Source organism: Denticeps clupeoides, chromosome 2 (assembly GCF_900700375.1).
Source record: "Denticeps clupeoides chromosome 2, fDenClu1.1, whole genome shotgun sequence".
NCBI lineage: Eukaryota > Metazoa > Chordata > Actinopteri > Clupeiformes > Denticipitidae > Denticeps > Denticeps clupeoides.
Genome location: NC_041708.1, coordinates 32,412,838 through 32,440,742, shown reverse-complemented (window position 1 = coordinate 32,440,742; position 27,905 = coordinate 32,412,838). Strand labels below are relative to the sequence as shown.

Sequence of the window (27,905 nt, the reverse complement as noted above, 5' to 3'; positions counted from 1 at the left end):
TCGTCCAGGCAAAAGATCACAGTTGCATTGGTCTCCATTGCCATTCACCTCTCATATCTATTTGATTTTATTAAAGGGGTTTTATTAAAGTTATTCTGGTTTCTTACCAGAATTACTGAGTTTGATTGGAGAACAGTAACCTTGAGAGGCCCGGTGTCCCGGCCTGTAACTGGAGCTGTGGCCAACTTGAATGTTTTTAGTGCCGTAAGGTAATGTAATCGGGAAGTCTTATTTTGGATCACTGCTTCCGATGCTAATGCCTTATAAAAGTTTCCTCATAGAAGTTTCAGCTCCAGTGATCGGTGAACTTTTGAAATAGTGCTGACGCTGACAGGAAAACTTTATTTTAATGGGTCTAGAATGTCTATAGGAGCAATAACCACTAACAGATGGATTTATTTATTTATTTACTCATGCGACATATTTGTTTATTTATTTTCACAGTTATTTATTTTGCGTGAACACAGAATTAATTTCCCAGTGCTCTTAAGCAGAAAGTTGTCATCCACTGCCACATCAGGCCTGCTGCTGATCCCCCCTTTTACTCTGACACACTAATGCTGCAACGTTTTATCATCCGACGTGTGCCAGTGTGAGTTTGTGTGTGTCTGATGAAAATGCATACAATCAGACTGTATGGATGTGTTCTAGCACTTCACACTGCAGGTGTGTAGCTACCTCTTGTGCTCTTGAGTGCTCACCTTCATTCACCCTCCCCTCCTTATCACCTTATCAGTGCTTATTCATCCTTTGCATCTACAATGGCTTTATTTTGCCATCCTCACGTTCCCATTCATGAAAATTGGGCCCGAGGTATGAATGTGAGTGTGTGCTAACAGGAAACTGTGCTGCCTGTTTTTCTAATGCAATTTGACATTTGACCCCACACAATACCAAGGGAAATATCCTTGCCTTCAGAAACTGGACTAGATGAACTTCAGTGCACCATTTTTTTTGTCTATACATTCGGCTTCTGCTGTTCCTGTGAAGATCATTATAGAACAGATATATATACAGATACAAACAGTGAAGCAGATGCATTCAGTCAACAGATCATTTCAAAACTGGCAGAAGAAGAGGAAACATCATTAACTGGGCCTCCAGGTTTGGGGGGCAGAACAGACTGTTAGACTGTGGACTGTAATTTACATTTACAGCATTTGGCAGATGCTCTGATGCACAGTGACTTACATAAGTGCTTTAAAATGTCTATCATTGTAATCCCTCACTAGGACCTGGACTGTAAATACCATTATTTAAAAAAACTCAGACCTTTTTTTCTGTAAGTGCCCTATTTAATATAAGTATTTCTTAAAGAGGAAGGGTTTTTGCTTTCATTTCAACAAACTAGTTTAAACTGTCACCCACCCATAGCAAAAGTCTTGTAGTTTCCTCTATCTGATTTTTCTATCAGCTTGCTGTATGTGGGTTGAAATGAATACTGCACCCTAGATAGTGGTCCGAGTTGTAAGTCGCTTTGGATAAAAGTTTCTTCCAAGTAAAGTAAAGTAAAGCAAGTACACTATATTAATGTGCATATGACTGTGACTTATCAAATTACTTATGAAATTCATGGATTGCTTTGAGGTGTAAGGGTATTATATATTGACTAATTTGCTAATGTCTATATTTGCTAATGTAAATCTCTTCTTTTAAATCTCAAAACTTTGAGTTGTTGTACAAATGCAAGTCATTTTTACCCACCATTCTGTTCAATATCTTTATTCTGCTGAGTTTGATTTAGCAGTATTCTGTGCATTCTTCTTCTATCCCTCTAGAGTTCTTCTATATAACATCTCATAATATAATCCTCTGCTGATTCATATGAGTGGCTGTGCAAGAAGCTGCCTGCACTTCCTCAGCACTTTAATAATTCAACACAAGGCTTTTTTCTCTCTCCGACTGTGCAGTTTCTCTTCCTGTCCGAGGTGTTGCAGTGGAGGGCACAGACGACACCCGACCACGTCCTTTTCACTCTGCTCAGCTCGCGGGTAAAAACATAGCAGCACTCTTACAGACCAGTCATCCAAAAGATACTACCGAAGCGCAGTTCTAATGGCCAAGTGTTCTGATTGTGTCCACAGGGGGCGGTACTGAGCTCCCTCACCTGTCTGCAGTTGCACAAGAGGGCGGAGAAGATTGCTGCAATGCTAGTGGAGCGGGGCCACCTACAGGATGGGGACCACGTAGCATTGGTTTACCCGCCTGGTATGTACCCTTTGTGTGTTAAATGTGCCCTGATAGAGAGTAAATAGTATTATATCCATACTTTCTGGAGTAAATTTTTCTGGACTGAGAACAGAAAGGAAACATTCCCTGATTTACTAGTAATGCGCTTTTGCAGGCATAGATCTGATTGCTGCCTTTTATGGGTGCCTGTACGCCGGCTGCGTCCCCATCACGGTTAGACCACCCCACCCTCAGAACATTGCCACCACCCTGCCTACTGTGAAGATGATTGTGGAGGTGGGTGAGAGCTGCTACTTGTGTTCAGTGTTGTGGTTGTGAGGGGTAATGATCTAGGAATGTCTTGTGCTGCACAAGGTTCAAGGCAGGGCATATCAATAAAAATTGGTGACAGTATACAGTATACATAAATATACCATAATAATATATCTGTGATAATGGTCAGGTTCGATGATGAATTCTATTATACTATGAGCACAGTGATGAATATATTTCCAGGTTTAGTTAGCAATCAAAAAAACATGGCTGCACAGGCATTATAAAGATTAAAACATGTGATTGATGCAAGATGTACATTTATGAAGGTGGCTCAGACCTTTAAAAAAAAAACATCATGTCTGTCATGTGGGGAGAAACGTGAAGCACTTTCACCCAGTGCTGTGAACGTAAAGGGATTACTCTGGTACTCTGTAAATGGTGTGTGCTTCTCTGCCTTATGCCTGTGCTCATGCAGGTGAGCCGGTCGGCCTGTGTGATGACCACGCAGGTGATATGCAAGTTGCTGAGGTCAAAAGAAGCCTCGGCTGCAGTGGATGTCAGGATGTGGCCTCCGGTCCTAGACACAGGTGAGTTCTAATTCATCTCAGCTCTGTCAAAATGGCGAACAGACAAACGTAACTTCATGTATCTTATATGTTATTTAATATCTGTCTGTGCTCATGCAGCAATGTCTTAAAAGAAAAAATGATCATGACAAATGTAGGGTTAAACAGAAATTAATTTAATCAAGTAATTAAAGTAATAATGCACACATTCTTCAAGGGTGAGATTTAAGGTAACATACTTTACAAAAATAGTTTTGGTTGTTGCATCAGACATTAGGCCAGTGGTGGCTAGAGTGGGTAAGGAAATGGACCCATAATCAGAAGGTTGCCGGCTCGAATCCCGAACTGACAACGTGCCACTGCCCACTGCTCACTAAGGGTGATGGTTAAAAGCAGAGGACACATTTCGTTGTGTCACTGTGTGCTGTGCTTTACTTCACTTTTTAAATCGTGTACAGTAAGACATAAGCACTTGCAGCATCTTTAAATTTTGTCTCTGAAACATTTGTGCCCCTCAACTTCTTAAAAATGTCTAATGTCATTGAAATAAAGGGAAATCATCACAGGAGAAGAGTAGTCCTCATGCTTTTAACTCATTTGGACAGGTGTGGTAGGTGGCGGCCCCTAGTGGCAGGAGGCCACAAGTGCTTGGATGTTGCTCTCCTTTTATTAAGTGAAGTGATTGTCACATGTGATACAGAGCAGCACAGCACACGGTGCACAGAGTGTCCTCTGCATTTAACCCATCACCCTGAGTGAGCAGTGGGCAGCCATGACAGGTGCCCGGGGAGCACTGTGCTTTGCTCAGTGGCTTCTCAGTGGCACCAGTGGCTTCTCAGAGGCACCTTGGCAGGTCGGGATTCGAACCGGCAACCTTCTGATTACGGGGCCGCTCCCTTAACCTATTATTATTCATTGACAGGTGACAGTTGCCTTGGAATATATTACTATAAAAGCAACAAGCTGTCACATTTATTACAAACTTGTTCAAATAGCTGAATGAACTGAGACAGTGGTAGCTATACATCTTTCGGGTCGGACACACACATAACAAATCCCAGTTTACCCCTTGGATAACAGTAACAGTTTGTTTTTTACTCTGCTTTCCCAGATGATCTGCCAAAGAAGAAACCCCCTCAACTGTACAAGCCCTCTAATCCCGACACACTGGCCTATCTGGACTTCAGCGTATCCACTACGGGAATGTTAGCGGGAGTAAAGGTACGTGAACTTGGCCGAGAGCTGCAGTATTTACCACATTGCAGTGTCGACCCTGGTGGATAGGAGCCCTCTGGGCTGCCAGTGAGAGCTCCGTTTGAAGATTTCTCACGTTCTGCCTCAGATACTGAGCAGCTTATCACACAGGGCTTTGAACAGATTACCCTCTCAGAACACCGTTTTGTGTATGTGGGACAGGAAATTTGATAACAGGTGTCAAGTGAGCAGTGTCGTGGGCGGGATTTTGGTTTTGGAAATGATAAAGCCTCTTTTGTTACCGGCCATTTCTTTTCAAAGCAGGAATTATCTCTCCACAGGGAAAATGTGAAATTGGCCAAACTTTGTGTCCTCACTGAGGAAGGAGCTTATTTTGACTGATAAACACAGCTGAACCCCCCTCTGTTCTCTGGTTCACTCTCTGAGCACATTACTGTGCCTACAAACACAATATTTCCTGAAACAAATCAAATTTACATAATTTTCGTATTTCGCCTCAAACAAACAGCCCCTTAGTGTATTAAGGTCTTTATTGTGAAATCAGCTTGCCTGAGCAGTGAACTTGTGACATTAAAAGTGTCAAGAGCTTGAAATAAGTTTGTGTTGTTCTCATAGCTGTTTGCTGTACAAGTGAACGCTGTGCTTAAAATAACTGTGCAAATAAATAAAACTTGTGTCCTGCAGATGTCTCACACTGCCACCAGTGCCTTCTGCCGCTCAATCAAGCTCCAGTGTGAGCTCTACCCCTCCAGAGAGGTGGCCATCTGCTTGGACCCCTACTGCGGCCTGGGCTTCGTCCTCTGGTGCTTGTGCAGGTATGAATCTCTATTTTTATCATACACGTTTTTGTGTATTTGCAGAATAAGGGTTATATGTAAATAAAACCATAAATATGTATGTGTGTATTACACATGTGCACCTACTGCAATGTAAAAAGACTGCAATGACAATGAAATCCTTAACCCTTTTAATGAAAAATTTTGTGTTTTCTTAATAAGCATTTTTCCTTTCCTCTTTTTTTGTTTTGGTCCTCAATGACATATAATATAAATTACACACACTAACCACATTAGACAAACTTTTATAAGCTGGTAAATGCTCTTGATTGGACTGCCTGCGTACTGTGAGTGTGTTCTTATGTGAAATGCTCTGTCCTTTGTGCAGTGTGTATTCAGGGCACCAGTCCATCCTGATCCCTCCATCCGAGCTGGAGGTGAACCCGGCTCTGTGGTTGATGGCGGTCAGTCAGTTCCGAGTGAGGGACACTTTCTGCTCGTACTCCGTAATGGAGCTGTGCACCAAGGGCCTGGGCCTGCAGACAGAGTCCCTCAAGGTACAAATTCCCCAGTACCACCCTGATACATGTGTACATGCACACAATCACTGGCTGGAGATAAATAAAAAGGTAGCGCACTTCACATACCATCATTTTTCCACCACTAGGTCTCACTGAGGGGTGAAATAACCTGTACGTGCGTTGTTCAAGACAAAATGTGAAAATGATGAGCTGCTTCAAACTGTAAATCAGGGTTGGCTTCTTTATCCAAAAGCATTTAAGACAGGTTGAAAAGTGCCACAGTCATTTTTGTTATGGTCCTGCTTGCATAGTGTTCTCTTGAAAAGTGTCACTGAACAAATCTGGCATAAAATGCATCAGCATGACTCAGAAAAGTGAGCTGTTCTGGGCGCGCCACTCGTTTTTGGTGCAGATTGGAGTGATTTGTTTGTGGCCCTGCAGTGAGTGTCAGCTTGAACAGAGTGGGAGTTTGTAATTACTGCTGTAGTGCCGCTGCAGAAAGGCCGTTAGTGCCTTCTGGCAAACCAGCCTTGTAAAATCTGTTTTATTTACTTTGATTTAGTTGCTTACGATTGCCATAGTTACTAATACCGGAGTCCTGAGCTGAGTGCACTTCATTTATTTCCATGGCGGTGCTCAGTGAAGGTGAAAATCCAGCTAAACGAATTGCACTGCATTTATAATAAAAGGCTAGTTTTTATTTCTGTTGTTTTGCATGCTATTGACATCTTTACATCTCATAAATGAACAGGAAAAAACAGCAACTTCAATTTGCAAATTTGGAAGTGGTCTGGAACTGGTCCAGATTTACCCAGCTCCAGAGTGATGGGCGCATCAGGGCATATGAAGTGATGCAGCCATCATGCCTAGTTCCTACTATGCAAGTCTTAGGGGCGCAGTGCTATGATCTGAGGTTGCTGCGATTGGTCAGGTTCAGCAACGTTATGAGGTCAGTCGACAACCTGAATCTACTAAATGACCGTCAGGTTATTCCATCAGTCAATTTCTTCTCATGTTCCGAGACGGCAAAGCCCGGATTCATTAGGCCCGAGCATGAGAAATCTTTTTCACGCATGTTGGAGAAGAAGATTTATGTTAGATTGCATAATTTATTTTGTTCTCTGCATTGCTCACACCAGTCCCGAGGCCTGGACCTGTCACGAGTTAGGACATGTGTGGTTGTGGCAGAGGAGAGACCCAGGATTGCCCTGACCCAGTCCTTCTCCAAACTCTTCAAAGACCTGGGGCTCCACCCGAGGGCCGTCAGCACCTCCTTCGGCTGCAGGGTCAACCTGGCCATCTGTCTGCAGGTGAGAAGCCTCTGTAGTTACCGTCATCGAAGATGTCCACAACGTCCTTATTCCACAAAAGGTCTCAAAAATGTATGACATTGTCTTTAAGAAGCACAAGACATGACATTTTTGTGAGTGGGGTTATTTGCTGTCAGGTGCATGAATAGAAGCTTAAAGTGAAGCTCTTCATGTGCTATAACATGATGGAGCAGCCAAGACATTGAGGATGTGAACGCTGGACTGCTTCCCTCATGTTCAAACTTCTAATGACCAGGAAGAGCTCAATAACCAATTTTATTACCTGAGGCAGTGGTGGCCTAGTGGGTAAGGAAGCAGACCCGTAATCAGAAGGTTGCCGGTTCAAATCCCGAGCCGCCAAGGTGCCACTGAGCAACACACTGCTCCCCGAGCACCTGTCATGGCTGCCCACTGCTCACCAAGGGGATGGGTTAAATGCTGTGGTGTGTCACATCAGAATCAGAAAACTTCATTAATCCCGAAGGAAATTGCTTATGCTACAACTGCACAGAGGGGAAGACATACAATATATGTATAAGACATGCAACAAGTGCACAGAGAGACCGAGAGACATTTATGAGTATAAATAAAAAAATAAGCTCTAAGATACGTATGTAGTAATGGCTAAGGCATTGCACATTATGTAAGAGTTAAGTCAATAAGTGAGTTATTTCACAGTAATAAAACAGCAACAGGAGACAGTTGCACAAAAGAACAGCAGCAGAAGGATCATATTGCACAACCCCATGTTGATTACAGCCTTACAATAACGTGACAAATAATCACTGATCACCTTATCACTTCCTGCAGCCTCACAGGCTGGGAGCGATTGTTGATCAGGTAGGGGTATCAGGCATGTAGCCTAGTCACCTGCTGGCTAAGAGATGAGTTGGAGAGCAGCTTGACCTGTATAGGCATGGGCTTAGTACAGGATGGGTGAATGAATGGCAGATAATTCTTCTCTCCCTTTAGTGCCTTTTCCACTGTAGGAATCCTGTAGGAATCAAGCCTGAGAAGCAGTTTAGTAAAAGTACGCAACCCTTCCTTTCCTGAAATTATGATGGTCCAGAAAAGCGGTTCTAAATACATCAAGGTAAAACACTGGATAGAAAAAGAAAGGACTGAAGGCAAACAACAAAGGAATTGCAAAGGAAGATTAAAACTGGTTCAGCTGACTTGATATGATTCTCCTGAAGTGCACAGCTTCACACCCCTCCTCTGGAACCGTGGAGCTCTTATCTTAGTTCCTTAATCCCAGTGGGTCTTAAAATGAGTCAGCCAGAGAATTCAGGAGACTGAAAGCCTTTTCTTCAGAGAGAAGTGGACCCCTGCTGACCGCTGGACCTCTGGAGAAGGGCCTGGCCCTCTTTCTCATCTTCTTTTTTTCGAGGACACGCCCACAGGATATTTTGAACTGAGCTTCGGAAGTTGAGGGTGATGGGGAGGGATGGTGGATCTGCTGGTGGAGGGAATGACGGGCAGGTTGAATTCTGATTGGATGCACCTTATTGAAAGCAGCTGCGCGTGTTCAGGCCAGGAATGGCGTAATCGACTTGGCGGAAATGACCGAGCTGAGCATAAACAAAGCCATAAAACAGCACAATGTCACAATTAGATACAGACACAGCCGTCTGTGTTTTTAATAAAGAAGTTGATGGCGACTTTGTTTTGATGACCTGGGTTGGTGTAGAAATGGAGGCCATCTGAACCCCTTTATCCCAGTTTGTTTCAGCCCACGCCCCTTATAAACCATTTTATCCCTCATGCATATTTGCATAGGAGTAGAGCTTTTATTTTCCCAGATGGTGACTAGCCACTTTCTTTTTTCCTTCTTTCAGGGTACAACCTTAATAGAAGCGAATACCACTGTTCTAAAACATGGTCCCTGTACCTGTATCTGATTACAGCTCACCAATAAAAATGGGCCAAATACTGTATTGCCAGTTACTGTAATTCTGTTTTGCTTCAGGGCACATCAGGGCCCGACCCGACTACTGTGTATGTGGACATGCGAGCCCTGAGGCATGACAGGTGAGACCCACTGCTCACCCCTCTGTGAGCAATATGGTGATCTAGACAATATCTACAAACTGTATATTATCATTTATTTGGTTTCTAATGTGCTGATGTGAAACACGACACCTACTGTGTTGTATTTGGGGTTCATCTTAAATTTACAGCATTTATCAGACGTTCTTTTCCAGAGCCACTTACAATCAGTAGTTACAGGGACAGTCCCCCCTGGAGACACTCAGGGTTAAGTGTCCTGCTCAGAGACACAATGGTAGTACATTTGTTGGGCATGTTAGGAGTCTCTGTTCTCCCCCTAGTGCATTGGATGGGATGGACTTAAGAACTGTGTTAATGACAGCAAACTATATAGTGACATTGGACATTTCATTAATGTTTTAGTAGCACATTAATTTAAGAATTCAGTTCTCTGCAGTGGGGTGTTTTACAAACTATAGCCTGAAACTGGGGGAGCGTTATGAATTATGAATTGGAATAATTGGTGCTTATCTTTCATGCAGAGTGCGACTGGTAGAACGGGGCTCTCCTCACAGTTTACCACTAATGGAGTCTGGAAAGGTGCGTAAAACACCTCTTATTTCCATTCTGTGAATATTCACTAATAATGTATGTTTTAAAAAACTTGTACTGTCCCGTTTTAGATTTTACCTGGAGTCCGGATCATCATTGCCAATCCTGAGACCAAAGGGCCTTTGGGGGATTCGCATCTGGGAGAGGTGAGCTTAGGGGCAGATTTATCACAAAGAGTACAATTCTGTGGCTGGTAATGGACTAGAGTGGCTGATACAGCAAACAAGGAACATCAGAAGAACTTTGTTCTGCGCAGATCTGGGTGCACAGTGCACACAACGGCAGTGGCTACTTCACGGTATACGGCGACGAGGCCCTGCAGTCCGACCACTTCAACTCCCGGCTGAGCTTCGGCGACACGCAAACGGTGTGGGCCCGCACCGGATACCTGGGATTCCTGCGCCGCACCGAGCTGACTGACGCCAGCGGAGGTCGGTGGTTTTTACATGATGCCTGATACGTGCCTCTTAGCCATATAGCCCTTTTTCCCCAAAATGATTGGACTAAAACTCTGCTTAGGCTGCAAATTTCATGTAAAGCTCCCTGATGATTATCAATAAATCTCAGCATTTAAAGGAGTGAAGTTGACGTATACAGTCTCATATATGGAAGCACACAAACACGTCTTCAGCTTAGCAGATACTTATTATACCAGGAAACCAATTATATATTGCCCCTCGTGGTTTTTGAAAGGTATTATTGCAGAGAGCATGACACCGAAGGCCGAATACGACACAAATTTCCATATTTTAATGTTTCTAATTGTTGGTCAGTTTTGTTGCCTGACTCTTCTGTAATTTGCCCTCAGAGAGACACGATGCCCTGTATGTGGTAGGGGCTCTTGATGAGGCCATGGAGCTGCGAGGCATGAGGTATCATCCTATCGACATCGAGACCTCGGTCATACGTGCACACAAAAGTATCATGGAATGGTAAGTACCACATTTCAGTTGAAAACTCTATATCTATATCTATATATATAATGTGTGTGTATATGTGTGTGTGTGTGTGTATATATAAAATTAAAAGTCTACATTGGGACGGAATTATATATTTACATGCAATTTCATACTGAGTGTGTGTTTGTGTGTTGTCTTCAGTGCGGTGTTCCCCTGGACCAACCTGCTGGTGGTGGTGGTGGAGCTGGAGGGTTCAGAACAGGAGGCGCTCGACTTGGTGCCGCTGGTGACCAACGCCATACTAGAGGAGCACTATCTGATAGTGGGCGTGGTGGTGGTGGTGGACATTGGCGTCATCCCCATCAACTCCCGCGGGGAAAAGCAGAGGATGCACCTGCGGGACGGCTTCTTAGCTGATCAGCTGGACCCCATCTACGTGGCCTATAATATGTAGCGCGCTTGTGTGTGTGTGTGTGTGTGTGTGTGTTTATTTTTCTCAAGAGAAGAGTGTTGCCGTGAAGGAACAAGGAATTAACGTTTGGAAAAATGGGTGAATCTCTGAAAGATCCGTGGCAGGAAAGAACCCTCGTTGTGCAACATGCTTTTTGCTCATTTGAATATTGTGTTCGCATATATTTTTTAAGGTGCGCGTGGCTCTGTTCTCATGTAATGCAATCGCTGCCACAGCTCATTTTAAAGTCAACCCTCAAATGGCAAATTTTTAAATATCAACGTGCTGTGGAGACGCGCGCCATTTACGTTGAGAGTTTATTCGGGGCAACAGTGTGATGGAAGTGTACATGTCAGAAATGAGGGACATCAGCCTTCATACCTTTGTTAGAAAAGCAAACAGTAATTAGGTACCAAAATTGTTTGATTTTTATGTACTTTGCAAAACAGTCCTTGAGCAATTTGACTTTCTGAATTTTGACCTCTGTAAATGCCTGTCCCTCCTCCTCTGCAGGATGCGAAAAAGTAACCCCTGCTTTTTCAATTTCTCCATGTTTAATATCATTGTACAAAGCTTAAAGTAAACATAAAGTCCGTTGATATCGTGTAAGTATGTACAGAAAATAGTTCTTATTTATTTTGTTCTTTTTAGAAGTGTGCGAGAGAAGACATTTGGAAGATGTTTTCCTCATTAAATAATATTGCTAATATAAAAAAACAAAGCATTGTATCATCTTGAGTGAGTAGTATCACATCAAGTATATGTAAAAATATAAATATATAAAGCAAATCTTATATATATATATAAAGAAGACCTAGGAATCACCAATGAAAAGTCTGAAATGCAGTACTTCCCACTTGCATGGTGTCTGTGACGTCTGAAGAGAATATGCGAGTCCCACGGCAGAATTAATCAGAGAGGAAATTGTGCTTACCGATGATTTCTATAAAGACGGAGGGGGAAAAAAAATCGATCAGAATTTTGTTGGGTGTTTTCCCATTGATATCTGGAAAGGAAAAACATGTTTTAATTAATTACTCTACCCATATCACGTGATGAAGAATCTTCAAATGTGCCTGGAATTCTGTTTACATTCAGCTTTGCTACAGAAAAATCTGCATCGCAGCGTCACGTGCTGCACATCGATGATTGTATTTCATTTCGTTTTTTTTTTTTTTTCCGTCCTGCCTGATTTTTTTCTTTTTATTGTTTTTCTCCAAAAAAAAAAAAAAAATGTAACATTTTACCATTTATTTATGAAAATGAACTTGAAAGAGTGATAAATACATCTGTGGGAAATGTATGACATTCGTCACTCTTTATAAACAATTGTGCCGAGATGTCTTGCTCACTGGTGGAATATTAAAAAGAAATGGCTGGGAAAAAATTACCTTTAAAAAAAATAAAATAAAAAAAAGTTCTCATATATAAAGATAAATCTACTCAGAAACTATGGAGGGAAATCAGAGAGGAAAAATACACACACAATTGTTTACATGTGTAGTAACAGGCAATCATTTTTTTTGTTTTTTTTTGCAGACACCTGCCAGTCATCTTTTCATATTCAGCCAGCTTCATGGTTCAACCGTGCGGTATACAGCTCAGACAGGCTGAATTTATTTATTTTAATTATTATCATTTCTTTTTTGAAGTGGGAACTTTATACAAGTTATGGGATCTGGTCTTACCCTAAACGTATTAAAGGGTGACAATGCTAGAAGGAAGAAAGGAAGTCTTAATGTGTTTGAAAGCATTGGTGTTGTCATTCCCCATTTTGAACCAAAAAAAAATAATAATAATGAAAAAATGTGCACATCATTTTCAACCTGTGACGTTATTTCCTTCTTTCGTTGGAAATCTAGACTTACTACGTGAGAGAGTCTGCATGGTGTCTGTACATATTGTCGGTTACCTTAAAAAGACAAAAAAACGATTTATTTTGTATGGTGCAGGTGTGTTTGAAATTCTGTTTTGTACACATAATTAAAAGTATTAAATTACGGTTTTATAGGAGCCTGCTTTGGCCGACCTTCACAAGATATGGTGCAATAAAGTGCTTTGATTGGTAAAACTGGGATTGTTAATGTGCGTGATGCGGGGAAAAAAAGAAGGAAAAAAAAAGACGACGTATGAAATCGTCGTCTGCAAATAGATTTTCAAACCCACTGTTACCTGTTGATATGTTTATTGTACCATGTACACATACAGAGTACTATTACATACAGAAGTGTAAGAGAGGCATCTCACAACGAAACGGCGGAGCAGAGAGAGACTGTACAGACCAACGTGTCCAAGAAATGAGGTGAAAGGAAAAAAAAAAAAAAAAAAATTACACTTTCAGTAGTCATTTCTCGTCACATATAAATAAAACCATTCCTTTGCTATTTAAACTGGACAGCAAAGTTTAAAAAAATATTGCATTGCCGGGGAATGTATTAAAAAGGAAAGCTGTTTTCATGCTGAATGGAGATGAAGCTGTTTTCCCAGAAAGAACGCACTATTCAGGATCGAGTCGTACTAAAATGTATAAAATACACAGTTATGCATTCATGAAATGTACATAAGCCACCCACGTGCAAATGTCATCCAATATTCACACTTCAGTGGCAACCATTTATATACACGTAGTGCAACAGTGAGGTAAGAGAATAGGGGCCTGAAAGAAAGAGAGCGTGAGAGAGACGCAACAGACGGAACGCACGCGAACCAATGAGCAGTTCGTGTTACCAACGGAAATTATACCAGAGGTTCAAACTGCCTCGTTCCTTCAACTTTGGATCATGAGCAGTAAAAAAAAGAATAATATTCATGAAATGACCAGTTTGTATAACTAACTGCATAATTAACATACACTATTGAATACGTTTAGCCCAATTTCCAGATGACTTGGGTTCCAACATGGGCATCGCTGCCTCATCCAGTCACCTGCTCCACACTGAATATAAATACTGAATTTGAATATAGGACACATCGCCCATCCCTCACCTGTTTACGTTTTTAAATCTCTGGGTTCCTTTCCAATTATTAATAATTTCATTCACTCATTATCCATATCTGCAGAATCCTAATCAGGGTCATAGCAGGGTAGCGTGAACACACACACACACACACACACACACACACACACACACACGCCTCTCGCTCTTATGGCCAATTTAAAGTAGTCAATTAACATGGTGTACACGCCTTTTTGGCAGCAGGAGGAAACCCAACATGGGGAGAACATGCAAACTCGGCTCCCACAAAGCCAGGATGGAAAGTCGAGCTGTGAAGCGCCGGGTGGAAATGTGTAAGACGCCATAAACGACTCGGGGTGAAGGAGGAACAAGACCTGGACACCGCTAGCACTGTATTCTCATTTGGATTCACAAACAGAATCAACACACAGCCACAAAAAAAAATATATATTTTTACTGCACACACAAATAAGGGCTCCAATAACTCAAAAGGGGTTCCAGTCAGAATGTTGATTACTTCTCATTCACAAAAAAAAAAAAAAAACACTTTAAAAAGTATTGAAATGTGCATATTTAAAAATGGAAGATTGTTTTTAAGGCAGGATAAACATCTGCCATAACCCTGTTCCCAAAATGAGACATTACTAGCCATTGATAAAACCAATAAAATGTTTTTTTTTTTTTTTAATAAAACATTGATTAAAATCAATGTTTCAGGCACAAACTGCCTGTTTTGCTACAAAAAAAAAAAATATTTATTTACACAAAGATGATCATATGTTACATTTGAAGGTATCTTTTTGCAGCTCACTTCTGAATTTTTTAGCAGAAATCTGAGTTCATTTGCAGCTTATAAAGGGATTTAGTCAGGGTTACACAAGAGGTTCTCACGTGTAATGAACAGCACGAACAATACAAAATTAAAAGGTTAAATGAAGTTCGTTAAAAAACCCCAACAACCCCACGTTCTCAGTCCCGCGCCAAACCCCGGTAGAACCGGGTGAAGTGCTTCGAGCGCGCGCCGCTGGGGGACAATGCTGGGTCCAGTGGCGGCCGAGTGTGTGTTTTGGAAAGGAAACTGACCCGATCGCGTGGCTTGCAGCATGGCAGAGGTGGGCGGAGCCGGATCTCATCTCTTCCTGCGGCAGGTGCGCTTGTGGTCGGCGTGCCAGTGCTCCTGCTGGCACTTGATGGAGCAGTAGGAGGTGTTCCAGCAGCAGTGGTACATGGCCTCTTCTTCACAGTTGTAACACTAAAGCGACGATTTGGAGAAGTTATATCACGCATCATATGAATCGTTCCGGGCCACCTCTAGATTTCGGTTGAACTTTCCTGCACTTTTAATCAATTAGTCGAATGAAAATTAAGATGAATCCACCTACCCACTGCTTCTTCTTAGTCTGAGAGACGAGCTGTTTGTGCTGCGCCACCATCTTCTTCATCTCCTCCATCAGCTCCTCTTTACACTTCTCCTTCACCTGCTTGCACTTCCTCTCCATCTCCGCCTGGGTGCTGGCCACTGCCTTGCTGACCGCTTGCCTCTTCTCCTCCTCCAGCTCCGCCCGTAGCTGTGGGCACAGCGGAACGATGCAGATCTGCAGCTCAAAGACGGCGGTTTAGAATGTTCCCCGTCATCAGATGGCTTTCGGGCTTGTACAGCGTGGGCCATTTATATGGGATACACCTTAATAAAATGGGAATGTTGGTGATATTAATGTCCTGTTTGTGGCACATTAGTATATGTGAGGGGGCAAACTTTTCAAGATGGGTGGTGACCATAGTGGCCATTTTGAAGTCAGCCATTGGATCCAATGGGAAGAGGGTCATGTGACATCAAATTTATTGGTAATTTCACAAGAAAAACAATGGTGTGCTTGGTTTTAACTTTATTCTTTCATGAGTTATTTACAAGTTTCTGACCACTTATAAAATGTGTTCAATGTCACCAACCAATTCCCATTTTATTAAGGTGTGTCCATATAAATGGCCCAAGCTGTAGTTGGCACGTAGCCACACACTGCATGTTCTGTCATGAAGCAGCGGTGGTACAGAACACGACGTGACCCACATGGAATAGGTTTTAATAAATAACTAAATAAGTTAGATGAAAATAAACGACTTATTGGTCACGGGTCTACAACTGGACGTCCCCGCCTCCTGTGCTCTCATTGGCTGCAGGGTGCTGAGCCTCTGCTTGAAGTTTTTTGACCACCCGGGCACATCTGCCCCCTCTCACCTTCTCCAGCGCCTCCCTCGTCACGCGCTCCGTCTCGCGTTTATTCTCCGCCTTCATCACCTCCTTCACGTCGTTGAAGATTTTGGTGTACTTGTCGTGACACATGTTCTGGCAGCTGCCCTCACTTGTGGTCTGGGTGCTGCGGTGTTGCGTACGGAGGGTGGACGAAGAGGAAGAGGAGGAAGAGGACGAGCCTGTTTTTCGCGTCTGTGTGGACACGGACAGGCGTTCCGGTGGGTGGGGCGTTACTGTGGGAATCTCCTGGCTGGAACTCACAGCCTCCATCTCAGGCTCTGGCTCCTTATGGAAGAGTTCAAATACATGCCCATTAACACCTTAACGGGGAGCATAAGACATTAAATATGGAATAAAATATGGGGATGGAATTATGCACTTAGATTGTGATTTTACATGATTCATGACTTCATGGTACAGCTTCCTGACAATTTCTTTAACAAATAAAAAATGAAGACAGAAAATTGTATTTTATTTACACTACCAGTCGAAAGTTGGGAAAGTGGCAAATATGGAGACTTAAGATGGAGGCCATTTTGAAGAATCTAATGCAAGAAACTGAAGTGATTGTCATTGTGATACACAGCAGCACAGCCTGCGGTGCACACAGTGAAATTTGTCCTCTGCATTTAACCATCACCCTTAGTGAGCAGTGGGCAGTCGTGACAGGAGCCCGGGGAGCAGTATGTGGGGACGGTGCTTTGCTCAGTGGCACCTCAGTGGCACCTTGGCGGATCGGGATTCTTATTACAGGGCTGCTTCCTTAACTGCTAGGCCACCACTGCCCCTAATTTTAGGTCGGCTCTTTTTTTTTTTTTTTTTTTAACCTTCATGGCTGCGTTGTTCACTATTGTCATCATCAAAAGCTGCTTCATGAGATGCCCATTAACACAAGTGAATGATTAGAAAGTCCCTGTTGTCTAACCTAATATGGTGGAGGGAAGCCAAGGGTGTGAAATACTGCCATCACAGCAAAAGCTCCCTCGAATATTTTTTCTATATTACATTAGCACACGTGTGTTAATTCGTAGTTCTGTGTCTTTAGTTTTGTTCTATAATGTAAAAAATTCAAGGCGCATAAATGAGTAGGGGTGTCCAAACTTTTGACTGGTTGTGTTTCGCTTTTCAATGCAAAAAAAATTGTATCGCAATCAATCCTCACACACATACGCGCACACACACACGACAACATGACAGGATGCATAGAAGCACACACACCTCCTCTTTGGGCTCGGGGGGCTGACTGCGCCTGCTCTTCTTGGCCTTTGGCTCCTGGTTGATCTTCAGCTGCGCCAATAAAAGACAAAATATGAATAAAACTGAACCTTGCAGCGTGTGTGATATTCAAGCACAACAATGCGATGAAAGAGGTTGACGTTGAGGAGGCAGAAGACTGCAGCCTTCAGCAACATCCACTCCCTTCTAATTAGGTGTAATTATCTGTTATTAGGCACCTAATTCCAGCTGAGTTGTCAGAAGAGGCGTGACTAATAATCTCTTCATTGCCACTAATAAAAGCCTCCTGTTCCGGCATAATCAGCGCCCTGTCATTATGTAGCATGAATTGCAGACATTTCTCTTCGATTGGGGCCAAAACTGAAACCGCGAGCCCCGGTCACTTCACCCGGTGGCCAGAGGACGGCAGCAGAGGACAACTCGTACCTGCTCGTTGCTGGTGGAGGAGATGCTGGACTCGGCCTCTTCCTGCCGTGCGTCGAGGCGCTCCTCGCCGCCCCCGCCGCTCTTCCAGGTGCGGCCCTCGGCCAGGAAGCGCTGGTGGAGCTCCATCTCCTCGCAGGCCTTCTTCCAGCCGGTGCTGCGCTTCACCTGCAGCTGCTGAACGCTCACCGAGCTCGGCTGGATGTTGTCCGAGGGGATCCACGCCCTGCAGACCATGAAGCTGTAAGGGCCTCGTATTATCAACGGAGCCCCTGAACTAACAGGCACCGGGGCAAATCAGCATATATGACAGCACTGCTCTTTAAAATGGGAATGGCTGATTTGCATTCATATTTTAAATGTGTGTAAAGGACCCCCCAACTCACTAAAGCTGCGCAACCTGACTGTTCACAATGCACCAGCAATATGGGGTGGGGCAGGGGTGGCCTAGCGTTTAAGGAAGCGGCCCCTTAATCAGAAGGTTGCTGGTTCAAATCCCGATCCGCCAAGGTGCCACACAGGTGCCACTGAGCAAAGCACCGTCCCCACACACTGCTCCCCGGGCGCCTGTCATGGCTGCCCACTGTTCACTCAGGGTGATGGGTTAAATGCAGAGGACAAATTTCACTGTGTGCTGTGCTGCTGTGTATCACATGTGACAATCACTTTTTTTAAAAACACATCGGAAGCGGAAGAAGAGCCCACCATAACAAACCTCACGACGGGCGATACATTTCAAACAGGCTGCGATGTGGCCCGGACTCGAGGAATTATCGCAAAATCGGCTTTAAAAATCGCACAATGTACGGCCCAGCTTAACGCTCAGTAATATTTCAAAATGTGACGTACTTCTAACACAATGTACATGACATCTGAATGCAACCCATTTCTCTTACCCTCTGGTTGATTGTTAGATTGGAGTACTGCCTCACACACAATATTCTTCTTTACTTTTTTTATGATTATCAACTATGTGGCAGTTTATGGGGAAAAAAAACAAAACATCTTCAATCCATTACTTTTTGAATCAATATTTGGGGGTTTTGCAACTTGCCAAGTTTTTTACGAGTCAGCTCCTGCTGACTCTTCCTCACCTCTGGTGCTGGTGGCCAAAGAATCTGACATCCACCTGGTTTCCTTCCCTCTGCAGCACCTTCGCTGGCCAGTATCCGAAGCCCTTCATCCGGGCCCAGACCAGCTCGTGGGTGGGAGTCTGTGAGCACACGGGGCACCGCGTTTGTTCAGAACTACGTTCACCGAGCAGCGGCGAAAGCGGCACATTTCCTGCTGCACACTTACACAGGGGTAGCAGAACCAGTTGTCGGGTCGCGCGTTGGAGAGGTAGAAACAGTTTTTACACAAAAGCAGCTCATTCAGCTGAAGGGGAACAGACGGAGAGAACGTGAAGACACTTGAGAGCACAACACAGCACGGTCCCTGTCCTGCACTCCAGTCAACACCTTCAGTTCAGGACGTACCTCATGACACGTATCGTTGTAGAGGAGCTTGGCAATTTCAGCCTGATCGCTGTGGCCTGAAACAAGCATGAAGTGTCTGCTTATGCACAGGAATATCTGACATTCAGGGCCATTTGTTGTGCTCATTTTAACCAATTTCAAGTCAGGCGCTGCAAGCATTACTACACTTCTAATAAAAATTCAGCCCTCAAGCTTCATTTTAATCAATCACAGATGTCTTCAATGAGCAAACCGTGCATTTGAAGCAGCTCAGCAAATTATTTTGCAATGTTTGTCACTGTAACTCACTAAATACAAATCAAATTTTGAGACGTCCCTCATGATGTGCCCTGCAGGAACCTGAGAAGGACAACAAGACATGAAACCTGTTGCACGACATGGATCTGACTGTAGTCGATGTTGCTCAGGACGTAGTGAGGGTGTAATGACTTCCTCATTAAAGATAAATGACTGGCCGCAACTGTCCTAAATATAATTGAAATTATTTGTGACCGTGTGCACCAGCTCATAGATCACTGGTCAGTGGGGTGGTAGTAGCCTAGTACAAACACTATGAACCAGACAACCACAAAGTCACAGGTTTAAAAAATAAACTATTGCGAGCCTGAGCATGACACTTTACGAGTGTCTCCCGGGGGACTGTCCCTGTAACTACTGGTTGCAAGTCTCTCTGGATAAGGTAAATGCCATAAATGTTAATGTTAGGAGAAAACAGGACAGCCATTGCAGTCATTTTGCTCACGTATTTTGTTCTTACCACCATACAGAATGGCTGTGTTGTGAACTATGAGCTGGGCGTCTGCTTTGAACTCCTCAAAGTTCTTGTAGTTGCCCTGTGTGATGTTCTGCAAGACAGACAGGCCAAAAATATTATTTCTGTATGAAAAATTTTTTAAAGTTCCTTGTGCGCTGACTTTGTGTGCCTTACCTCCTGGATACTGTCTACACTCATTGCCGTGTGGATCAGCCTTTGGTACATGGGCTGCTTTGTGTCTTTGCCCTTCTTGTTCAAATCTACTGCCTGGGAGAGACAAAATAAAGGTGGCCAAAGATTAAAAGTTCACCTGTAACAGGTTTCAGGAAAGCCTTCAAAGCCATTTGACTGGTACCAGGATTTGTTACATCTAGCAGTAATGCACAAACATGTTCCTATATAAAGCAAACCTTTCTGTGTAAATAGACCACATTTTCCTGACATGCACAGGGAGTGTTAATATCATTTGTTCTATATTCAGGATTAACAGACAAAAACAGATAGGTGCAAGAAAGGGTGTCAGTCGACCCATTGCTAATTTCTCGCAATATAACCACCAACATCTCATCTTCCACTCACCCTCTCTTTCATCCTTCCAACGATAAACTGTAAATATGTGATCATATCCTGCTTGTTCAGATTCTTCCTCTTGCTCCCCTGTAGTAAAATGAACAAATTTAAGCCATGAAGCCAATGAAGAGATGCGGAAATACTGTAGTTATGATGTCCTTAATACCATGTTAGCCAAATAATAACCAACACCACCCAGCTGAAGATCCCAGCAGCTGGAAGGCCGAACCCACCCTACACACAACACACTGCCAGTGGGCAGTGCTGTCTCTGGGCCGGTGCTCCTCCTGGAGGCATCTGAGGTGGTAGACGCGGAAGCAGCCGTCACACTCCAGCACGTCCCCGGGCAGGTGGCAGTCGAAGCAGTACCAGTCATGGCTTTCCGCCTCCCACTCCTGCAACACAGATCATCAGCAATGGATGCCCCACCCCTCATCTGGTCCTTTATCTTACGGTCCATAACATTTCAGGAAAAAGTCTGATATATTACCACACATTGAACAACAACACTGGAGATCCTGTGTGTTCCCTATCACATCTGTACAATGCCGTCAGAAAACAGCAGCCATGGATGCTCTAATTCTACATTATAATCCTGCAGTGTTGGGAAGATTACTTTGGAAATGCAATTAGTTACCCTTTTTAAAAGCTAATAGTAGTGTAACTATTTAAATTTTAAGCATTTACCAGACGCCCTTATCCAGAGCGACTTACAATCAGTAGTTACAGGGACAGTCCCCCCTGGAGACACTCAGGGTTAAGTGTCTTGCTCAGGGACACAGTGGGAGTAAGTGGGGTTTAAACCTGGGTCTTCTGGTTCATAGGCGAGTGTGTTACCCACTAGGCCACTACCACCCACTACTATACAAAAGTAATTAAATTTTGATTGCAGTTGATTTTTTTTGTAAATTATGAATAAATATCCTTTATTCGGTTTTGAAATTTTGTAACCTGGCAGTGTTTGCCTTATACAGCAGTACTAATCCTTGACTAAAGCTAAACTCTTTTTATTATAGGAATTAACATTATTATAATTAATCATTTTTAATATACATGGCTCAAACAAATAAGACATCCTAGATCTGAAAAACTATTCTTATTAAATACCTTGTTCAGACAATAAAATCACACAAAAATGATCAATGGAAATCAAATTTAACAAGCGATAGAGGTCTGGAGTCATACTCAAAATTAAATTGGAAAAACACAATACAGGCTGATCCAACTTTGATGTAATGTTTCTTAAAAATTTGCACGCCTGTATGACCTCCCTACAACGCCTGGGCCTGATCAGATGGCAGATGGTCTCCTGAGGGATCTTCTCCCAGACCTGGACTAAAGCATCCGCCAACTCCTGGACAGTCTGTTGGGCAACGTGACATTGGTGGATGGAGCGAGACATGATGTCCCAGATGTGCTCAGTTGGATTCAGGTTTGGGGAACGGGTGGGCGAGTCCACAGCATCAATGCCTCATTCCAATACATTTATTGGGTGTGCAGTATTTTAAAGACCTTTAACTCTGGATTTAATTATTACTAGTCATTTTGAACAATATTTCATTTTTTGAAAAATCCAATCTAAGACTTTTTAAGGATCCGTGGTCACCCTGTACTACTGGGTAGTTCAATATAAAGTTAGACAAAAGCCATAGATCAACCTTTATTAGTCCCACAAGTGGGAAATTGCAGTCTCACTTGTTAAAATAAAATTCAACTATAAAATTCTGTGAACTCTACAAGCATTCAGACAAAACCATTGCACCAAATATTTCAGTGTATAGTGGGTGTGAAAACAGTGCAACACTTCCATGCAATACCAATATATGCAGCTAAAATGACCAAGATGTTGTGACGTGCGAGACAATAACGTCACCGGTATAAAAGCTGTGCAAGTGCTGTTAAGTTTAACATATGATAGCCAGTACTAAGAGTTCAAATGTGGTGCATTATATGAATATTTTAAATAAGCCTGCTGCACTTTTCAAAGAAAACTTTGAATGTCTGGATTATGATAATAATTTGCTTTGAATATAATTTACATCGCGAGAGGCAACCGTGTTTCAAATGTCTGCAAAACCTACAGGTTTTTTAAGTAAATTGAAATTAAATGAGGTTCTACATTATGTGAGTGCCCATCTTAAATACTAATACATGTAAAAGTGGAAATATTACCGAAATCATTTTAGCATTTTGATTTTAGCATTTGATTTTCCAGAGAACAGACCAATTTTAAAATTTTACTAAAATTGAAATCATGAATCTTTCAGTGAGTAATTGTAATGCATTAACCTTTTCCTCTAGTAAGTGTACTGGACTTCAATACCATTTAGTTTTTTGGTAATTAAATTACATAACACCATTATATGTAACAAGTCACTCCCCACAATGCCACTGAGAAGCATTAAGGTGTGTGTGGGGTGTGCAGATGGCAGGAGCAGCACAGTGTGTATAATGCGCTGAATGTAGAACATGACACAAACGGTCACACACTCTCATATCTCCGCACCTAAACAAGAGCCCACACGAAGCATCCCACGCTACTGTTGCTACGAGAATTCTAACAAAACGGCACAGCGGTCAACATTCAATGCTTTTTTTTTTTAAATAGACTTTTATTAGATTACAAAATTAATCATTGTATAAACTGCAACAAAGCACAGGATGCTCACACTCAAAGAGAGCAACACTGGACTTCAATGTGACGGGGAAAGATGTACAGTAAACCATTTCATAATCCAAAACCACTCTAAATTTGAACATGGCAGTGTGAACAAATTAAATATGAATGCAAGGTTGTGGCACAAACAGACTATGGAGATTCTAGACAACCATTGCTAGCAAAAAAGTGAACGCGAGGCTGGGTGGGTTGGAACATACCTTGCATCCTTCAGACATCTGCTCCTGTGAAAGAATAAAAGAAAGAACAAATCTGTGAGCTCTGCTCTCAACGCATTTACATTTCCTCATAATATTACTGTGTAGGGGTTAAAATGACGAAATTAAAAAAACATTTACCAGCTGATCGTTTTTTTAACTTTAACAATTAAACACCTTTACAAAATGAACAGTTTACCAGGATTTTCTTTACAATTTAACTACATTTTCAACTATCTGAAAGCGACCATCTTCAGGTGGCACTGGTGTGTGGACGGAGCCTCTCTACATCTAACTGAGCCCACAACCAAACTCTTTCCCCAACCGTCCGGTCTGTCACAGCGTACGTAAAAGCCATAACCAATAAAACTACTGAAGTATGGCCAGCATGCTGGTTTAAGCCCCCCGGTCCCGGAATATGGACCTCCACTACTGAGGAGGAAGAAAACTGGGATACGGAATGCTGGGAAGGAAATGGTTTCAGAAAACAGTTCCTGAGGAAATATCCCCCCCCCCCCCCCCCCCCCCCCCCCCACTCATAATCAAAATATTACACTACGATGATTATTTGCCTTTTAAAACATAGCAGAAATGTACATATGTTCTGCGTGAATGGTTAAATACATGAATAAGTAAATAACATTTTCAAATCACCTTAATTTGATCCTGTACAAGATTATGAACTACAAGACAAGTCTTCTACTTGATCTTGAGCTATTCACAATAACGCCACCAATAAACTAGAAGATTTGGAAAGGATTTCTGAAGAACTACAGTCTCGCTGGCTATTCTTATTTAGCTGCATGAGCAGAGATTATTTTCGGTAATATCAAACATCTGACATCGTAACAATATGTCAAAACTAGAAAAAAAAGCACAGCGCAGACTGCCACTTTATTCTAAAAGAACAGGGCTTCTAAACAAACAGTAAGACTCTCGCATAGTCAGCGGAGACGAGTCCTAATTCAGGAGTCCTAATTACGAGGACGTATTTACTGATCGGTCCTCTCACCGCGGCTCCAACAGGGTACTCGGCAGATGACCTCTAGTTCACCCCAAGAACCCCGTTTACGCCCTGCATAGGCAACCGGACCCCCGTAATCCAGGTGGACGCGGATCTGCTGACATGCCGCTGCCCCGCAGGCCTCACCATCTCGTCCCCGGGTAGCCAGTAGCCCTCCTGCTCGATGCCAGCCTTGGAGCCCTTACAGCCCACTGTGAGAGTCTCCACCACCAGCCCGTCCTTCACAGCCAGGACCAGCTGCCTGGACGTCTCCTTGGGGTGTATCCCGTACACGCGGCTCATGTACCTGGGCCGGGAAAAACAATGCAGAGGCAAAAATGATGAGTAAAGACCTCATTTTGGTTTTAATATTCAAAAAAGCATCTTCATTTTCTAGCAGTGACGTGAGGAGGAGGACGATAGAAAGATTCTGGTCCATAACTCTGGTATAAAGACCCGATGAAACAAAGCTGATCATGCGGCTTATTTCCGTCCGTCTCAAAAGATGATTTGTATTTAGAGAATTACAGTGACAAACACTGCAAATTAATTCGCTGAGCTGCTTCAAATGCACGATTTGCTCACTGAAGACGTCTGTGATCGATTATACCAAGGAAAACACAACTTGCACGATTTTGACATTACAATGGTTAAATGAATCAGTTCGCCATTAATTCAACGCGACAATGAAATAAATGCCTGATATTTGGGGCAAACACAGCAACCAATCAGAACATGAATATTCATTTTAACCCAGGTTCTTCAACACACGTCCCTCAAGGTCTGGGCACTGGCCAATCAGCTTCAGTGAACCCAGATCTAGACCATGCTATGGAACCTGTGCTACGGATGCCACAAGCGTCGGCTCTCCGGAAAGGGCCGAACTTCGCATCACTAGTTCCGGGGAACGGAGCTGTCACTCAAATACCTGCTGGCCAATGAGGCGATGGCAATGCGACACCCCCCACCACCATACGACAGAATTGTGCCAGAAGCACTACCATATACTCGGGAAGCGTAAACGTAAAATGGGGCGGAGCAACTGAAAGTCTCACGAGCAAAAAAGAACGAGATGTGAGCAAAAACGCATGTTGTCAAAAATTCCAACCTCTTATTTTAAATTTCAACGTCGTATTTACGCTTGATATTAGGAAATCTGATTCCATACTCAAGGAAACGAAGGATTTTCTCAGAAAGATTTGTAAAAAACAAATCAACTGGAATTTTCCATCAGAACGAATTCCGCTGGATCAAATACATTTCTTTCTTTTCCATGGAGTGTTCTTCATCAACCACTGTAATATGGAGCTGGTTTCTCTACGATTTACTATAACGAGTCAGGGAAGAGCGTGTGAAGATCCTCACTACTCACTTCTGAGCGCTACTTCATGTTAACGTCATATCTGACAGAGGACCAGGTCTGGTTATGAACTGCAGCGCCTGGCAACAGAGCCTGATTGTCCACTTACTTCGAGATTCTGTCCATGTTCGCAATTTGCTTTTGGTTACGGATCACCTCGATGGACGACCACAGAAACTGGACAACTTTGGGGTCGCCCTGTCTCTTCTTTATCACCCGTGACATGGCTGTCCGTGAAACCTGGTGGAAAAATGTGAATATTTCATCCTACATGCCTCTCCACTCCCCATTTCATTTCCATATGTCAACAACTGTGCTTTATTATTGCTGAGTATGTCCAAAGATCCCATTACACCATCAATGATCCATCAGTGTCCAATCGAATATCAGAAGAGTACGATCATTTATTCCTTCATGCAAAACCGTTTCACACACGAAAGGCCTTGTTTGTTGTTTGTTACAAGTGGCTCTGTTTCTGTCTTCGTTCTGGGACTTTAGTCATGGTGAAGAGCAATTTCCACATATGAGATCAGAAGAACATCTGAACGGGAACGTTCACGCTGACTAAAAGGACAACCACAAGGAATCAATCATATTCTGTCCTAATTAAACACTCTTCAGGATTCCATACACTCAATATAATTACAACAACCTTTTTTTATTGTATAGCCCATTCAAACTACCTTATAACAAACATGTTGAGAAAACGTCATGTCATATATACCTATATATGAATGTATAGTGAATGTGTGTGACAACAAACACCACTGGTACATGTGAGCTATGGCACAAGCAGCAAGTGCAATAATACATCAGACACCTTTCTACTGCCACCAAAACTAAAACTACTTTTTTTAAGAACAAATAAACGACAACAACAATCGTATAATACCGCCGGTTAATGACCGATCAACAGTCATTAGGCCATAAATCGCGGCGGTATGTTAATGAGTGTGGGCGGGGCTTGGTGGACAAAAGCCTAATCGCCGGGCTCCGGTTCGCGTATAAAAGCACGGGGACGCGACCGCAGACCACGATTGTTCACTGGTGGGGGGGTTAAAAAAAAAAAAAGAATAAAATAAAAAAAAAACCTCAACATTTATCTTCGTTCCGTTCCACGAACAGGTTTACACTCTGGAAAAAAAAAAAAAAAGAAAAACTGAGCGTAGATATTTAACGCTGCTTCTCCGAGAGAAAGAAAAAGGCCGGAGCGGCGCAGTAACGTCCACAGCGGCGTTTATCGCCTCACGGCCGAGCTGCGCCGCTACGCGCCAGCGTGAGATTAGCGACCAGCGACGGGCGCGTAGCGCGGCAGTAAAAGAGGTCCGAAACGCGCCGAAACCCCGACGTCGGGCTCCGCGTCCGCGAAATGCCCCCGCGGATCACGCTCCTGTTAGCGGCGGAAGGGACGCCATGTTGCTACTCCTTCCCCCCCGACTCGAAAACGGGACCAGCCGCCCGGGCTGCGGCCGCTCGGGCGAAGCGCGGCGCTTACCGAATTCCCGCAGAACGACAAGCCCGCCGCCGCCGCCGCCGCCGAAGGTTCTCGCTCAGGTCGCCAGCGCCGCGCCGCGCCGCTCACATTTGTATTTCCGGGAGTTGGTGTGACAGTAATGGTAGCAGCGCAGCAGTTGGGCGCCTGGAGGGGTAAACATAAGCAAAGGTGGATGTTGGCGGCTGGAGAGCGCCTAGCGGCGGGAACGTGGCACGGCTCCGCACTTTCTTTCGGGGGACTACGTGTCTATCGTGGTGAAAAAAATATATATATATTATTATTATTATTATTATTTGCGTGGATCGTCCCGCCTGGTCAAAATATATTAAAAAATTAATTAAAATGTGTATGGGTGCAGATAGTTGCATAAAATTGTTCAAACCCAAAGATACAAAACGCCGTATTCTTCTTCTTCTTTTATTAGAACGTTGCATTAGAATGATCTTTTGGTCAAGATCTTTTTGGACAACAACATAATACTATTACAATTAGAATTTTTCGGACGTGCCCCCTACTGACTGTCACCTAGAAATGAGCTGTTCTGGCCCGTGTTGTAAATTCCAATCCCGCCACTAGGTGGCGCTCGATTAAAACGCGTCAACTCAGCGCGGCCGCCCGCTGCAATTACCACGTGACAAGAGAAACGTTTCTAATTATCCGACAATGGCAAGTATTTTTGCGCTCTAATAAGATGTGTATTTGTAGGACCACTAATAAAAA

The 27,905-nt window shown here is 43.2% G+C and overlaps 2 protein-coding genes across 19 annotated transcripts in view; one reads left to right on the top strand and one right to left on the bottom strand.

The window, feature by feature from the left end:
* dip2ca (disco-interacting protein 2 homolog Ca) overlaps window positions 1-12,792 on the top strand; it is a 92,338-nt gene extending 79,546 nt beyond the window's left edge. For 7 of the 16 annotated variants that reach the window (XM_028970276.1, XM_028970271.1, XM_028970267.1 and 4 more), the window contains 15 exons: window positions 1,911-1,991; window positions 2,085-2,208; window positions 2,345-2,466; window positions 2,921-3,032; window positions 4,123-4,232; window positions 4,911-5,041; window positions 5,391-5,559; window positions 6,663-6,833; window positions 7,644-7,673; window positions 8,803-8,864; window positions 9,365-9,422; window positions 9,506-9,580; window positions 9,691-9,865; window positions 10,243-10,366; window positions 10,535-10,787. In XM_028970276.1, coding sequence (XP_028826109.1) covers window positions 1,911-1,991; window positions 2,085-2,208; window positions 2,345-2,466; window positions 2,921-3,032; window positions 4,123-4,232; window positions 4,911-5,041; window positions 5,391-5,559; window positions 6,663-6,833; window positions 7,644-7,673; window positions 8,803-8,864; window positions 9,365-9,422; window positions 9,506-9,580; window positions 9,691-9,865; window positions 10,243-10,366; window positions 10,535-10,787 — 1,797 coding nt within the window. Of the gene's footprint in view, window positions 1-1,910; window positions 1,992-2,084; window positions 2,209-2,344; window positions 2,467-2,920; window positions 3,033-4,122; window positions 4,233-4,910; window positions 5,042-5,390; window positions 5,560-6,662; window positions 6,834-7,643; window positions 7,674-8,671; window positions 8,865-9,364; window positions 9,423-9,505; window positions 9,581-9,690; window positions 9,866-10,242; window positions 10,367-10,534 lie in introns of those variants that run through there. The other 9 variants (XM_028970266.1, XM_028970277.1, XM_028970272.1 and 6 more) reach the window with 4 other exon arrangements.
* Window positions 12,793-12,952: 160 nt separating this feature from the next.
* On the bottom strand, window positions 12,953-27,394 carry zmynd11 (zinc finger, MYND-type containing 11). Of its 3 annotated transcripts, XM_028970281.1 has the most exons (16): window positions 27,186-27,393; window positions 25,800-25,930; window positions 24,478-24,637; window positions 23,331-23,354; window positions 20,687-20,848; window positions 20,463-20,540; window positions 20,058-20,150; window positions 19,887-19,974; window positions 19,130-19,185; window positions 18,951-19,028; window positions 18,746-18,864; window positions 17,655-17,877; window positions 17,211-17,279; window positions 15,978-16,277; window positions 15,124-15,309; window positions 12,953-14,993 (listed from the first exon to the last, which is right to left on the bottom strand). In XM_028970281.1, exons 2-16 carry the CDS (start codon window positions 25,913-25,915, stop codon window positions 14,871-14,873), a joined length of 1,875 nt encoding a protein of 624 aa, XP_028826114.1. In that variant the 5' UTR covers window positions 25,916-25,930; window positions 27,186-27,393; the 3' UTR covers window positions 12,953-14,870. The 3 variants fall into 3 exon arrangements, with proteins under 3 accessions (XP_028826114.1, XP_028826115.1, XP_028826116.1); XM_028970282.1 differs by lacking the exon at window positions 25,800-25,930; XM_028970283.1 differs by lacking the exons at window positions 12,953-14,993; window positions 15,124-15,309 and adding an exon at window positions 15,609-15,916 and having other exon boundaries at window positions 15,949-16,277; window positions 27,186-27,394.
* Between the last annotated feature and the right edge of the window lie 511 nt (window positions 27,395-27,905).